The sequence below is a fragment of the Triticum aestivum genome, chromosome 3A, assembly GCF_018294505.1.
Source record: "Triticum aestivum cultivar Chinese Spring chromosome 3A, IWGSC CS RefSeq v2.1, whole genome shotgun sequence".
Taxonomy (NCBI): Eukaryota; Viridiplantae; Streptophyta; class Magnoliopsida; order Poales; family Poaceae; genus Triticum; species Triticum aestivum.
The window spans coordinates 470,512,496-470,526,389 of NC_057800.1; the positions used below are offsets into that span (position 1 = coordinate 470,512,496).

Genomic DNA, 13,894 nt, shown 5'->3' on the forward strand with positions numbered 1-13,894 from the left:
ATACGGGTTCTGTTCTGGCCGGAAAATTGGGGCGAGCCCGTATACTCGCCGGAATTTTGTGGATTTGCGGCTTTTGCGAGGTCTGCTAGAGTTGCTCTAACTAGAACCTCTTTACCTGCAGTTGATAGAGTATTTTCTATCCATTCCTGCACTTTACTCCATAGACAGTCTTTCAAGTATTTAGCAGGCTAAACTGTACGTGTTTGGTTGGAAAAGATGATCCAATGTCGAGGACTCGGTACTCATTGCACGAACCAAATGCTATTTTAATTGCAAAAGGAAAAAAGAACCATTGCTATTTTTAGAAAATCGCACTTCTACATGCAACCGTGAAGAGTCTGCGGTCTGCGACAGTACCATCGTTTGCTGAAGAACAGAAGAAAGAAAATTAAGGGCAGCAGTCCAAGATTAGGAGGAAATCACTCACCACTTGGCAAAAATGGACATGAGCGATGGGGCAACTCCCTTTCGCTCCTCACGTTCATCCACCATATTCGCGTACGTCCTCCAATATTCAAAAGTAGACAGAGCCTTCCCCTGAACAAGTTAATCCTCCCCTTGACCTCGGGGAACCCAATAATCCTCGACGCCGGCACGCGATGGCAAGGACGCCGGCCTCGGACGACGACGACGATGGCCCGCCCACCTACACCGTGGCACGCGGGACTCGCCGTGACCCCCGGCTCAAGGACCTCGGCATCTCCTGCATGCTCAACACGGAGGTGGCCGCGCTCCTCGCCGTCATTCGCCGCCGTCCGGACCCCTACGCTTACCTCCCTCCGGCGGTCGCCGCTGCCGAAGAGGCCGTGTTCGCAGGCCTCATCCAGTCCCTCAAGAGCCTCCGTGCCCTCCTCTTCCAGCCCCGCCACGGCGCGTGGCGCTGCTCCGACCCGTCCATGTACCTGTCGCCGTTCCTCGACGTCGTGCAGAGCGAGGAGGTCCCGCCGGCGGCCACCGGCGTCGCCCTGTCGTCCGTGCTGAAGATCCTGCGGATCGACGTGTTCGACGAGTGCTCGCCGGGCGCCCGGGACGCGATACAGGCCATCCTGACCGCGGTCACCAACTGCCGCATAGAGCGCATCGCGGACGCCGGCGCCGAGGAGGCCGTGCTCCTCCGCGTGCTGCAGGTGCTCGCCGCGCTCCTCCGCGCCCGCGCCGCGCCCCTCCTTTCGGACAGCGCCGTGTGCACCGCGGTCAACACGTGCTTCCAAGTGGTGCAGCACGCCGCCAGCAGCCGCGGCAGCGAGCTCCTGCAGCGCACGGCTCGGCACTGCATGCACGAGATCCTGCAGGCCGTCTTCGCCCGCCTGCCGGACATCCGCGACGACGCTGAGGACGACATGTCCGTCACCTCCGCGGCAGGCTTCGGCCCGCGGTGCATGGTTGATGTCTTCAACTTCCTCTGCTCGCTGCTCCTCAATGCCCCCGACATGGTGATGACGCCCGAGGGGCACGGCGCGTTCACCTCCGAGGAGGACGTGCAGCTCTTCGCCCTGGTGCTGCTCAACTCGGCCGTGGAGCTCGGCGGCGAGGCCATTGGCAAGCATCCCAAGCTCTTGCGCCTCATCCAGGATGATCTTTTCTACCACTTGATCTACTACGCCACGGAGTGCAGCCCTCTGGTCCTCTCCATGATCTGCAGCACGGTTCTCAACCTGTACAACTTCTTGCGCAGGTATGCACCCTTAACTATGTCATCCGAGTCTGTGGTTGCTCCCGTTTTGAATGGCATCTTGTTCCAGGTTCCTCAAGCTCCAGCTGGAAGCATTCTTCATGTATGTGATACTCCGAGTTGGCAGCGGTGCGAGCGGGATGCAGCTGCAGGAGGTGGCGATCGAGGGGCTCATCAGCTTTTGCCGGCAGCCAACCTTCGTGATCGAGATGTACGTCAACTATGACTGCGACCCGCTGATGCGCAATGTCTTCGAAGAGGTCGGCAAGCTGCTCTGCAAGGCGGCGTACCCGCTGTCGAACCCGATGACGACCGTTCAGCTCCAGGCGTTCGAGGGCCTCGTCAACATGATCACCACCATCGCCGACAACGTGGAGGTGGAGAAGGCCCCGGACCAGGAGGCGTACAACGTGGAGATCTCCGAGTACCGGCTGTTCTGGCTGGAGCGGTGGGACTCGAGCGACGACCATGGCCACGAGACCTGGGTGGACTTCGTCCGCAAGCGCAAGCTCAAGAAGAAGAAGGTGGCCATCGCCGCCAACCACTACAACCGCGACGAGAAGAAGGGCGTCGAGTTCCTCAAGCTGTGCCACCTGGTGCCCACCCCGCCGGACCCCAAGAGCATGGCCTACTTCCTGCGCTACTCGCCGGGCCTCGACAAGGTCAAGATCGGGGAGTTCCTCGGCGACCCGGACGAGTTCAACCTCAAAGTGCTCAAGGAGTTCACCGACACCTTTGACTTCAACGGCTCCATCCTCGACACCGCGCTCCGCACCTACCTCGAGTCGTTCCGGTTGCCCGGAGAGTCGCAGAAGATACAGCGCGTTCTTGAGCACTTCTCGGAGCGCTTCTACGAGCAGCAAACGCAGGAGGTGTTCGCGACAAAGGACGCCGCCTTCATCCTCTGCTACTCCGTCATCATGCTCAACACCGATCTGCACAACCCCCAGGTGAAGAAGAAAATGTCAGAGGATGACTTCATCAGGAACAACCGCGCCATCAACTCCGGCAAGGACCTTCCCAGGGAGTACCTGTCCGAGCTCTTCCACTCCATTGCGGTGAACGCCATCACCATGTTCAGCCAGGGCGCCACCAACGTCGAGATGACCACCAGCCGGTGGGCAGACATCGTCAAGCGGTCGCGCTCCATCGAGCCCTTCACCCCTTGCGACTTCAAGCACAAGCTCAGCCGTGAGGTGTTCATTGCCGTCTCCGGTCCGGCCGTCGCGACGTTGGCCGCCATATTCGACTACACGGACGACGAGGAGATCCTGAACCAGTGCGTGGAGGGCTTGATCTCCGTGGCGCGCATTGCACGCTACGGGCTGGAGGACGTGCTTGACGAGCTCCTCTGCTGCCTCTGCAAGTTCACGACGCTGCTGAACCCCTACGCCACCACGGAGGAGACCATCTTCACTTTCAGCAATGAGCTCAAGCCGAGGATGTCAACACTGGCTCTCTTCACCATCGCCAACAGGTTCGGCGAGTCGGTGCGAGGCGCTTGGAAGAACATCGTCGACTGCCTGCTCAAGCTCAAGCGGCTCAGGCTGCTACCCCAGTCGGTGGTCGAACAGGACGGCAGCGTGTCCAGCCGTTTAGGCCCTCGCCCCAAGTCAGATTCAGCCGCCATTTTCCCCTCGTCGCACCGTGGCGCCGGGACAAGCCGACATGTGTCCGGCATGATCGGCCGGTTCTCGCAGTTCCTGTCTCTCGACGGCTGTGGCGAGTCGCTGCTCTGCGTCGGCAACGAGTTCGAGAACAACCTCAAGATCATCCAGCAATGCCAGATCGGCAGCATGTTCACGGAGAGCGGGAAGCTGCCTGACGAGTCGCTGCAGAACCTTGGGCGGGCGCTTATCTTTGCGGCCGGTGGCAAGGGCCAGAAATTCAGCACCCCGATCGAGGAAGAGGAGACCGTGGGCTTCTGCTGGGATCTCATCTTGCTCGTCTCCCTGGCCAACCTTCATCGCTTCGCGTCCTTCTGGCAGCACATGCACGACTGCTTCACGGCCGTGTCCATGCTGCCGCTCTTCTCGCCGTGCCCTTTCGCGGAGAAGGCCATCGTAGTGCTCTTCAAGGTCGCCGTGAAGCTGCTCCCGGGACAGGCCACCCCCGACCGCCTCGCCGAGGAGCTCATCTGCAAGTCGGTCAACCTGATGTGGAAGCTTGACAAGGAGATCCTCGACACGTGCTGCGAGGGCATCTCGGAGTGCATCGTGAAGCTGATCATGGAGCACGCCGGGAGCGTGCAGACGCCGCTCGGGTGGAAGACGCTGCTGCATCTGCTGTCCGTCACCGGCCGCCACCCGGAGACCTTCGACCAGTCTGTGGCCGCGATGATCAAGCTGATGAGCGACGGGGCGCACATCTCGCGGTTCAACTACGCGGCCTGCATCGAGGCGGCCTTCGGTTTCGCCGCGCTCAAGATCAGCCCCCTCGAGATTAGCACCAAGATCCTGGAGCTGATGGCCGAGTCCGTGAACTGGCTCGTGCAGTGGCACAAGTCCGGCTACTCTGACCCGGGGAGCAGCAACAGCTTGTCGTCGGTGGAGGACGCGTCGCGCATGGGCAACCTGGCGACCAACATGTTCATCAAGCTGGCGGAGACGCTGCGCAAGACGAGCCTGGTGCGGCGGGAGGAGATCCGCAACCAGGCCGTGACGGACCTCGGCCGGAGCTTCGCGCTGGCCGCGGCGGGGGACCTGGACTTCGGCCCTGCGGGCTGCCTGGCCTGCTTCAACCTCGTCATCTTCGCCATGGTGGACGACCTGCACGAGAAGACGCTCGAGTACTCCCGGCGGGAGGGCGCGGAGCGCGAGACGCGGAGCATGGAGGGCACGCTCGCCGCGGCGACAGAGCTGCTGGCCGACGTCTTCGTGCTCTTCCTGGGGACGCTGGCGCAGGGGCCGGGCTTCCGGACCTTCTGGCTCGGCGTGCTGCGTCGGCTGGACACGTGCATCAAGTCCGACCTGGCGGCCGGCGGCGGCGCCGGCGTGATGCAGGAGCTGGTGCCTCGGATGCTCAAGAGGATGATCGTCGAGATGAAGAACAAGGAGGTGCTGGTGCAGAGAGACGGAGACGAGCTCTGGGAGATCACCCACATCCAGATCCAGTGGATTGCACCTGCCGTCAAGGAAGAGCTGTTCCCCGAGTAGTTAACCTCACAGAATAATGTTTGGAGAACAGGAAAAATTAGATTCATATACTTTGTAGGTCTGAATTACCTGTTTAGCTTGTCGTGTATAGTTTCCAGTTTGACGGCTGGCTTATCTGCATCTGCCCATTTTTTTGGTGCCAACTTACCATGCCACAAGCTTGAACAATGATCGTTCAGGGATAATTACTTGGTAACTGGTAAGGCGGTTAATTACTCAACTCCACAAGCTTTACAAAGAATATGTGCAATTTGCACCAACTTTAAACCAGAGAAAATAATAAGCGAGACAACAAGGAATCAAAGACTTGAAAAAACAACGAATGACTCAAATCTGGGCAAGTACAGCTGCAAACTAGCACTACAAATTAGCCAGGCTTATATTGATCAAATCACATGTTATTGATCCATATTAATTTTCATCCACGTGGTCATCCCTAACTGGGGAAAATACAACAATTAAGTAATCACTGATATTTTGTTCAGCTTCACACGAGTGATACAAAAGATAATTATACAACAAACTGCACGGGGCGTCGACAGATTGAGTTAAACTCGGATATCTGACAGTCCTAATATCTAACAATACCAATCGTAATTAAGGCTACCGGATCCAACTATTGACATGATATCCCCATTTTGTGTCTGAAACACCTTGTGGATCCAACTATTGACATGATATCCCAGCTTTGTTCCTGCATCACGGAGATTAAACAAGTCATCTTCCATGTTCAAGTTCTGGACTGTTTAAATTCTAGTACAGGACAGAAACCAACATTCTATCTGGATAAAACAATGTGATTAAACCACGTGTGCAAAAAGATAAGGACCTTTCACCTTGTTAAAAACAAAAATGTGGACATGACATATTATTGAAAATATTATGAACAATGATGTGGGATTTTCACTGCAACAGGAACTTCCATGAACTATTTGGTCAACATCCAACATCCTGGAGTTATGTAATGGTACTCCAAGTGGTTGTATTAGTGGTACTCGCCAATATTTAGGAATTATAATCGACTACTTGTACATATATTACAAAAGGGTGTGGTAACAATAGGTAGTTGTAGTTCATGACACCAACTAAAAGGTACTCACAGGGATGCATTCAAACATGTCAATCATAACCACACCAAGCAACAAGCTCCAAGGCTCCATGCAAAGTTGGAACTTCTATTCTACGCCCTCCGTTCCTAAATACGTATAAGTCTTTTTAGAGATTGCAATACGGACTACATACGGATGTATATAGACATAATTTAGAGTATAGATTCACTCATTTTGGTCCGTATGTAGTCTATATTGGAATCTCTAAAAAGACATATATTTAGGAACGGAGGGAGTAGTTTCCAAGTGACTCCCACATCACCAAGGATTTATTAGCACCAACCAAAGATAGAGGTAAACCAAGTATCAAACATAAAGGAACAGGAGACACAGTATTTCAACTAGTGCATACTGAGGTAGCACTCCAACAAAAAAAAACTGTATTGAAGAGTGAAACTAAATAAATATCCATGTGTTTGCTGTGAAATCACTAGATAACAGAGTATAGCTCAAATTTCGGATACGCATAGTACTGCTTCGAAAATTTCTAATTTTGTGGTAACTTGTAAACAAACACACTCAGTCTTTTCATTTAAAGCATGGAAACAAATAACCAGCTTGCAAAGAGGACTTATCCGTCTTTCCGTCATTAATTTTCTGAAGCATCATTTGACAAAAACTGAGGTGACACACTTCCCAAGAAGATACTATCTTGAGCATGTATCGTAATGAAGTATAAACAAATGACAGCCTCCATGCTGCTGCTTGAAGATACAATAACATATATTGTGATCTTTTTTCGAACTTCATTTTTTTCACAAATACGGTTTTTAATAATTTGTAAAGGGGAAGTGCATATTTGGCTAACATTAGAGCCGTAAATCAAGCTCAACGAGTTCCATCTAGGCATAGATAGAGGTCATAAGATATGATTCAGAGTGTGCAAAAGAACACCGACAACATATGCATATCAAATCTTTCATAGTCGAAAGCCGCAAACACAAGTCAACATATGACCTAGAAATTCCAATAGTAGGATATCTTTCCCTATATCTCAAATGAAGTCCTGGTGGTGGTGCATGGTAGTCGGTGGGCTCTGGCTTGTTGGGGTCACCTTGCGGTTGGGCAGCGGCGTGTGGGCCATGGCATTGTTGGCATGGTTGGCGGCAGCAGCGGCAGCGGCGTGCGTCATTGATGGTGGTGGTGTGGGGGTGCCGGAGCCTTGGGTCAAAACACAACTCCACCTTGCTTGCCATCGACGATGACGGCGCCCATGGGCGTTGTTCCCCTCCTTGGAGGTCCATTGTGGGTGCTCTGGCTCATCTCCCGCCATCAAGGGTTTAGTTTCTCCGAGCGAAAGCTCGAGTTCCAGGTTTTTGCTGGAGCGGGCGACCGTCGCGTCCTCATCGCTTCCTCCTTGGAGGCACCGTCTCGGGACGCCATGACCTAGCCAGATGAGCTTTTGCCGCGCTGAGTTGTGCTAACAGCATTCAGTCGCATGGGTAACTAAGCCATCGGCTCGGTTGTTGTGCGGCCTTGGAGCCGGTGTGGAAGTTGGAGCGATGGCTCCGGATTTTGTCATCTAGTTAAGGATGCCGACGCTGGTCCCTTAGGTGGCAGAGCTGTCTGCTGGCTTGGTGCGCCGCCTCATGGCCGATGTGGAAGTCAGAGTGGTGGCTCCAGATTTTCATCTTCATGCGAAGCCGGCTTTGGTCGCTTGTGTGGCAGTGTCGTGGGCCGGCCAGGTGCCCGGCCTCAGGACCGACGTGTGTGTGTTGCTTAGGGTCGTAAGTTGGAGCAGCGGCTCCAGATATGGTTACGGTGGTGTTTTAGGGTGTCTTCTCTGGTTACTAGCGTGTGGCCTTGAGGCTGATGTGGATGCCAGAGTGGTGGCTCCGGAATCTGCCGTTGCGTTGTAGGGTGTCGTCTCTGATCACTTGGGTGGCAGAGGCGCTGGCTCGTCTGGCGCAGAGCCTCAGAGCTGGTGTGTGCGTGTGTCGCAAATGTATCGATTTTCAGCCAGATTTCCTTATTAACTGCTCAATTCTCTTCTTCTTAATGAAAAGGCAGAGCTCTTGCCGGTTGCTTGAAAAATATCTCAAATAAAATTTTGAATTATTCTATGGTACCAACACAGATCTAACCTAGCATATATCTCCAACAACTCATAGCTAGTCTCATTCTCCTATAGAAATGTAGGCAGAGCTCTTGCCGGTCGCTCGAAAAAAATCTCAAATAAATTTTTGAATAACCCGATGGTAGCAACACAGATCTAACCTAGCATATCCTATATACCTAAGAGGATTCATCCCCACTATCTTATTTATCTTGACATGCAACCTAGCCACATCATCATGTAGGTCCATCAAATAGTGCATCACCACTAACTCAATTATCTTAACATGCAACTATGCCAACTCACCATGCCACCATGCATGTCCACTAGATTTAATTCTCTCAACATGCAACTATGCCAACTCACCATGTCATTATGCATGAAAGAACTCACATTAACATGCACCATGCATGCTACTCATATTCAATAAATATTCTACAAATATAATAATAAAGTGTATGTACTTTAGTTTCTATTCTCATATTGCTAATACAAATACTAAAGTTTCATACTGCCAAATCTTATAGAAATAAGTGCATCCAATTCCTGCAGCAACGTGCGGGGTATCATCGCTGATCTCATTCTCCTATAACAATGTAGGCAATTTTAAGGCAAGGTTTGGTACTTAGACATATTTCATTATAATTACCATAGTCATTGGCTGCTGTTGGTGTCATCTAAATCATCAATACACTAAGGCAATTAGATGTGCCTTCTCAAGGATTTCATTTTCCTTGCACGGACCTAACATCAACCACATTATAATTCTCCTAGCATGCTCCTTCTAATATATGTGGATACAGATTATACCTCAAGCAAAATTTCAAACAAATCATAAACGCAAGACCCTACAAAATAATCAAAGGTGTCATATCAAGGCTCAGCCGCTCAGAATGCTGGCATGGGTGTATAACTAATAGACCTACCAAGTACAGCTGGTCACATCTATTTTACTTTCTTGAATGATGTGTTGAGTTCTCTATATGAAATTAAAGATAGGCGCCCACCATGATAAGCCATAAAGCATGAGGAATGCAACATAATCTAAATACAATGCTATGGAACATGATTTGGCCCACAATTTGTCATCTTGGATGAAATGAACCAACCTCATTTGCTGAACTTGTACGTGCTGGGCTAAGGAGAAGCATCCAAAGCGCCATTGTTCTGCTCCTCAACACCATTGTAATCCTCTAATCTATTGTTAACAGCACCATCCTTTGCATCCTCCTCCTCAAGACTCGCTATCTCCATTTGTGCCTTCTCCAAAATCTCTCTCCGCCTCACCTCAAGATCCCTTTGCATATCCTTCCGCATACGTTTCAACTCCGCCATGTGCTGCCTCCTGCTACTCTCCACCCTCTCATAAACCTCCCTAAGCCTATGAATTGCCTCTGTGAGAATCGCATATTCCTCCCCCTGTACTGCGACAGGCTCGTATGTCTGTTTTTCCCTCAATTGCACATCTGGCACTGAATTCCCTGGTACCACTTTGCTACATCCAGCGAGCACAAGCTCCCCAACGTCCACCCCCCATGAACGGCGTGGCACTGGATGCGTGTCACGGCGCCGCGTCACGAGAGGAGTTAGTGGCGGCAGTAGTGGCGGCGGGGTCGGCGTCGGTGGGCACATGAGGGACAGCATCTTGTCGAAGTATACCCATTTGGAGGGCGCGGGGTTGCTGGAGCGGTGGGCAGCCAGGCGGGACCTCTCCTTCTCCTTCCGAAACATCTTCCTGAGGGTGTCGATGCGGTTGCGGCACTGCGACTCGGAGAAGTATCCCGCGGGGCGGGAGGCGGCGGCGGCTACGATGCGGGAAACCTCGAGCCACTCGTCGGCGCTGAGGCTGCGGCGGCCGTCGCAGGCGAAGCGTTCGCCCCAGGCGTCGAGGAGCGCGAAGGTGGACTCCTCCGTCCACTCAGGCGTCGTGCGCGGGGCCGGAGCTGAGGGCGCAGAGCGTGGAGCGAACTCGAAGCCGAGCGCATAGCGGTCGGTGCGGCGACGCTTGGAGCGCGGCGAGGGGGAGGCACCGGAGGAGGAGGGCGATGCAGACGGGGAAGCAGCGGCGGCGTCGTGGTCCATGTGCTGGGCTAGGGTTTGGGCTGGAGCTGTTCGGCGATGTGGATTAGCCGGAACGATTGCGAGTCCGGCGAGGTTGGGAGTAGTACGATTTTTACGCGTGTATCGCCCACTAGTACTTCGACGGAAAATCTTGTGCCCGTCAGATTGGAGATTGTGCGGGCAAGATCGCGAGGAAAGAAATCTTTTTGGAAAGGGCGCTGCTATCTTTCGGTCGACCGATCCAAATTTCCGCCTCTGACTATAGAATCTCTTTCATCCTACTCGTTTAATTCTCGTCCCGTCAATCTTTCATCTCTCACATATGTGCATTTTGGGTCAATGAAGTCACGGGCAGCCCCATCGGCCACCGCCACCGCTGCAGCTCGTAGTTCGCCCCCATCGCCCACCGCCACCGCTGCAGATCTTAGTACGCCCCCATCGGCCACCGCTCTCACTCATTGCAGTAGGAGTTGTCCGCTCGTAGCAATTGGTCGCCATCGTCGTCAGTTGTGGCTCGCCGTCAACTCAATGCACTCGATTGTGACTCTTGCAGGACAAATCTCGAGCAGCATGCCTGACTCCTCTCGTCGCCGCCGCAGCCTCCTATATGTTGTTCGGAGTCCCAGATTAGATCATGGACATGACGAGGAGTCTCGAAATGGTTGAGAGGTAAAAATTGATATATATATATATATATATATATATATATATATATATATATATATATATATATATATATAGGGAAAAGCAAACCTATGCAACAATCTTGTGGAGGTAGCAATCATAGCCACATGTTGAGCTTGGGATCTGGTCCAAAACTTTGCCATCTTTGAATTTCTCACATTTCAGTTGGCTGAATCTTATTTCCTCTTATAGATGGTTTTGGACCACGAGCGCATGTGCCTATGCACTAGGCCCAGCCCATAGCCTGCCAACCCTGCGACATGCCAGTCATCGGCCCACGTGAAACAGTTCCAAGCCCATGAAAGGTTCCTATATGCGCATGGTGCTCAGCTTGTGAAAGGTTCATTATTTTTTTCGCCTTCCTTTTTTAATTAGTTTTGCACCCCCTGTCCGACACCCTCACTCATTTTATTATTGTTGGGCTGCTTGGAACCCGTCCAAATGGGCACATAGCATGGGAACGTCAACATTATGGCCGTTAAGAGTAAAACGAATAGTTGAGAAGCCCAATGCACCGGCCGATTTGTGTAGCAAGGTGAGTACTATGCAAGGTTTCTGTGTCAGGAAGAAGAAAGAAAACTTGGCATGTGTACCATGGTAGTGAAGCACGAGTTTTAAAAGGTTGCCGTATGGATGAGCATAGCATGTTTTAAAACATTTACGAATAAGGGTTTGCTATCAACAATATTTACAGAATTTACACACTCATTCCTGTTTGGTACACAAGGTGTAAGGTTTGAAAACTAGACACTTTTTTTGTTACTATCATCACAATTTTATGATATAGGCCAACATCACACATAATTCCGTCGTTACCAATAGCACAGGTTATGTCTGATACTTCTTTTAGGTCTTCTACTAGACTTAAGAACACGTTTGTCTACTGCTTTATTAAAACTTGTGTCAGCAAAGAGTCTTTTATTTTGCTCCAAACTTACATTTGAACGTACCAACAAGCATTGACTGATAGTAATTCATAGCAGATTTTAAAAGCATGCCCTGGTAAAACATTCTATTCTGCATGCATGCGGACACAGTAAAAAAGCCGCAAGCACGGCGACGTTTTTGTCTGCACACAGGCAGACGGACATGATAGCATCCCAAGGTCCCCCAGTCCATGCGTGTACACTCGTTGCATGCTAGCCTCCGTCGGTGCGACCAGCAGCACACTTCGTGCGGCCAACCACAAATGTATGTGTGTGTACGTTTGCTAGCTTCCAATGGATATAAAATAAGTCCGACACCATGCATGCACCTGTGTTTGCCAGTTTTATGAAAGTGATGGGTCAACTTACTATATTTACTAACACGTCATTTATACTTCCTTGGGGCAGTCACATGACGAAGCTGTCTGTCCGGATGGTCCCCCGCTGGCCGCACCCTAGGCTATACCCTGTAGAGCCAAAGCGTGAATGCACGGATATAGCAAGGTCAACTCACACTTTTTCTGTTCTGGAGGGTAGCATGCAGCCTTTCCTAGCCATGTTTTGGTCCGTCGTTTAACTAGTGTCGTAGAGCACCGTGCACCGTGAGGCAGAATCGTTTCTCTCGCCCCCCAGTGCTTGCACCACAACCCACCGCTTTGAGGACTCCATGTCCCAAGTTTTTAGCCTAAGCTATCTGCTAGAAGAGGTTGTTGATAGGGTAGACAGTCCAAGGCCAACTCCAACGCACGGCCCCCATCAGGTCCGAGTGTGTCCGTTTTGGTCCTAAACGGATAGACGGAATGGCCCAACACGCAACCGCATTCGCAAATAATGTTCGTTTCTGGTCCGTCTCGGTCCATCTTTGGCGCAAGTTTGATCTGGCTTTGCGGTCAAACGGACACCCAACGGACGCGCATGTGTCCTCTCGCCGTATGCCTCGGGTCCGTGTATCGGCCGCCCAACTACCTCCCACCATCCCCCATTTAATCCACGTGCATGGACGGGCCTGCCGGTCAGCCACCCAACCGCCCCCGGCCGTGTCCTTTTTTATGGCGAAGCCGTGGACTGGGCAATCCACTTCCACTTCCGACAGCTTCCCCACACCATTGCTCCGTCGGTGCCTGACACCAAACCCTAGCCGCGCTTCCCACCTCGGCCACCGCCGGCCATCACGATGGGCTTTTGGAAGTGGGTGCCGGGCAAGAAGGCCAAGCAAGACCATGAGGCAGGCTCGTCATCCACCTCACCAGGAAGCGCGGCCACCTACTCCACCTCACTGACGGCATTCTCCATCTCCCACCTGCAGCTCCGCCCCGCTTCCGGTCGTACGTTAAGGTGGAGGTATGCCGATGGTACTGGCAGACCTGCACCCCGTTGTCGTGGTCTGTTGCCCAGCCCGCCCCGCGAGCCGCGTGTGCGTGTGCCGAGCCCACCCAGAGTGCGCGACTGGACTCATGTGCGCGGCATCACGCTGACGCCCTCTCCCTCCCCATCACCACTGCCACCGCCAGTTTCCACCATGATGGCCGAGGAGGCGGAGCTGCTGGTGCGGGCCGTCATGGAGGACTCCGTGAGGGAGTACAAGCGGAGCCAGGAGGCGCAGTGGATGGGTATGGAGGAGATGCTGGCACTCACGGCCGCTGGGGACGTCTACGTGCCGGAACAGGACGTCAAGGAGGTGAAGGAGGAGGCCATGGAGGACCGTCCTCCCACCCCGGTGTGGAATGGTGGGATGTACGAGTTGTCATGGTCGTGGACAACCACTGTGCCATGCATCCTGCTGTTGTCGCTGTCACCAGCACCGCGGGTGGCGCGGGCGCCGTGGTCACCACCACCGCCGCATCCACCATGCTCAACCTATAGAGGACACCGGGCCATTTTGGGGGATGCCATGACATTTTTGGGGCCGCCGTCCCAGCTCTGGACGCCGCCTACCTACATCGACCTGACCAAGGATGACGATGGCGAGGACGGTGGCGCCTGAAGACGGCGATGGCATCGGCGGCGCGGACGAGCGGCAGATCTACCCTTTTATTTTTTTTATTTAAACTTAAGTACTCTGTGCGGGCCGTGACGAAGACGTGGACTGTTTAATTAATTTGATGTTTTTAGCTATTTTTCAATGCCTTTTATGTTTTTTTAAACTTGCAATGCCTATTTTGGTAGTTTTTTTGTCCAACACGGACAATGTTTGGGTTGCGGCCGCGCATTGGGTGCATAGGCCGGCGGGT

General features: G+C 52.6%; 2 protein-coding genes across 2 annotated transcripts; one reads left to right on the forward strand and one right to left on the reverse strand.

Annotated features, from left to right (window-relative positions):
• The first annotated feature begins 599 nt into the window (after window positions 1-599).
• On the forward strand, window positions 600-5,010 carry LOC123061700 (ARF guanine-nucleotide exchange factor GNL2-like). Its single transcript, XM_044484909.1, has 2 exons — window positions 600-1,675; window positions 1,743-5,010. Exons 1-2 carry the CDS (start codon window positions 600-602, stop codon window positions 4,825-4,827), a joined length of 4,161 nt encoding a protein of 1,386 aa, XP_044340844.1. The 3' UTR covers window positions 4,828-5,010.
• Window positions 5,011-5,169: 159 nt separating this feature from the next.
• On the reverse strand, window positions 5,170-10,232 carry LOC123061701 (uncharacterized). Its single transcript, XM_044484910.1, has 2 exons — window positions 9,102-10,232; window positions 5,170-5,521 (listed from the first exon to the last, which is right to left on the reverse strand). The coding sequence occupies exon 1, from the start codon at window positions 10,072-10,074 to the stop codon at window positions 9,130-9,132; it is 945 nt and encodes a 314-aa protein (XP_044340845.1). The 5' UTR covers window positions 10,075-10,232; the 3' UTR covers window positions 5,170-5,521; window positions 9,102-9,129.
• Between the last annotated feature and the right edge of the window lie 3,662 nt (window positions 10,233-13,894).

Coding starts and splice junctions, on each gene's coding strand:
- LOC123061700 (XM_044484909.1), top strand. CDS start 600: ATGGCAAGGACGCCGGCCTCGGACGACGACGACGATGGCCCGCCCACC. Junction 1,676..1,742: donor CTGTACAACTTCTTGCGCAG/GTATGCACCCTT, acceptor ATCTTGTTCCAG/GTTCCTCAAGCTCCAGCTGG.
- LOC123061701 (XM_044484910.1), bottom strand. CDS start 10,074: ATGGACCACGACGCCGCCGCTGCTTCCCCGTCTGCATCGCCCTCCTCC.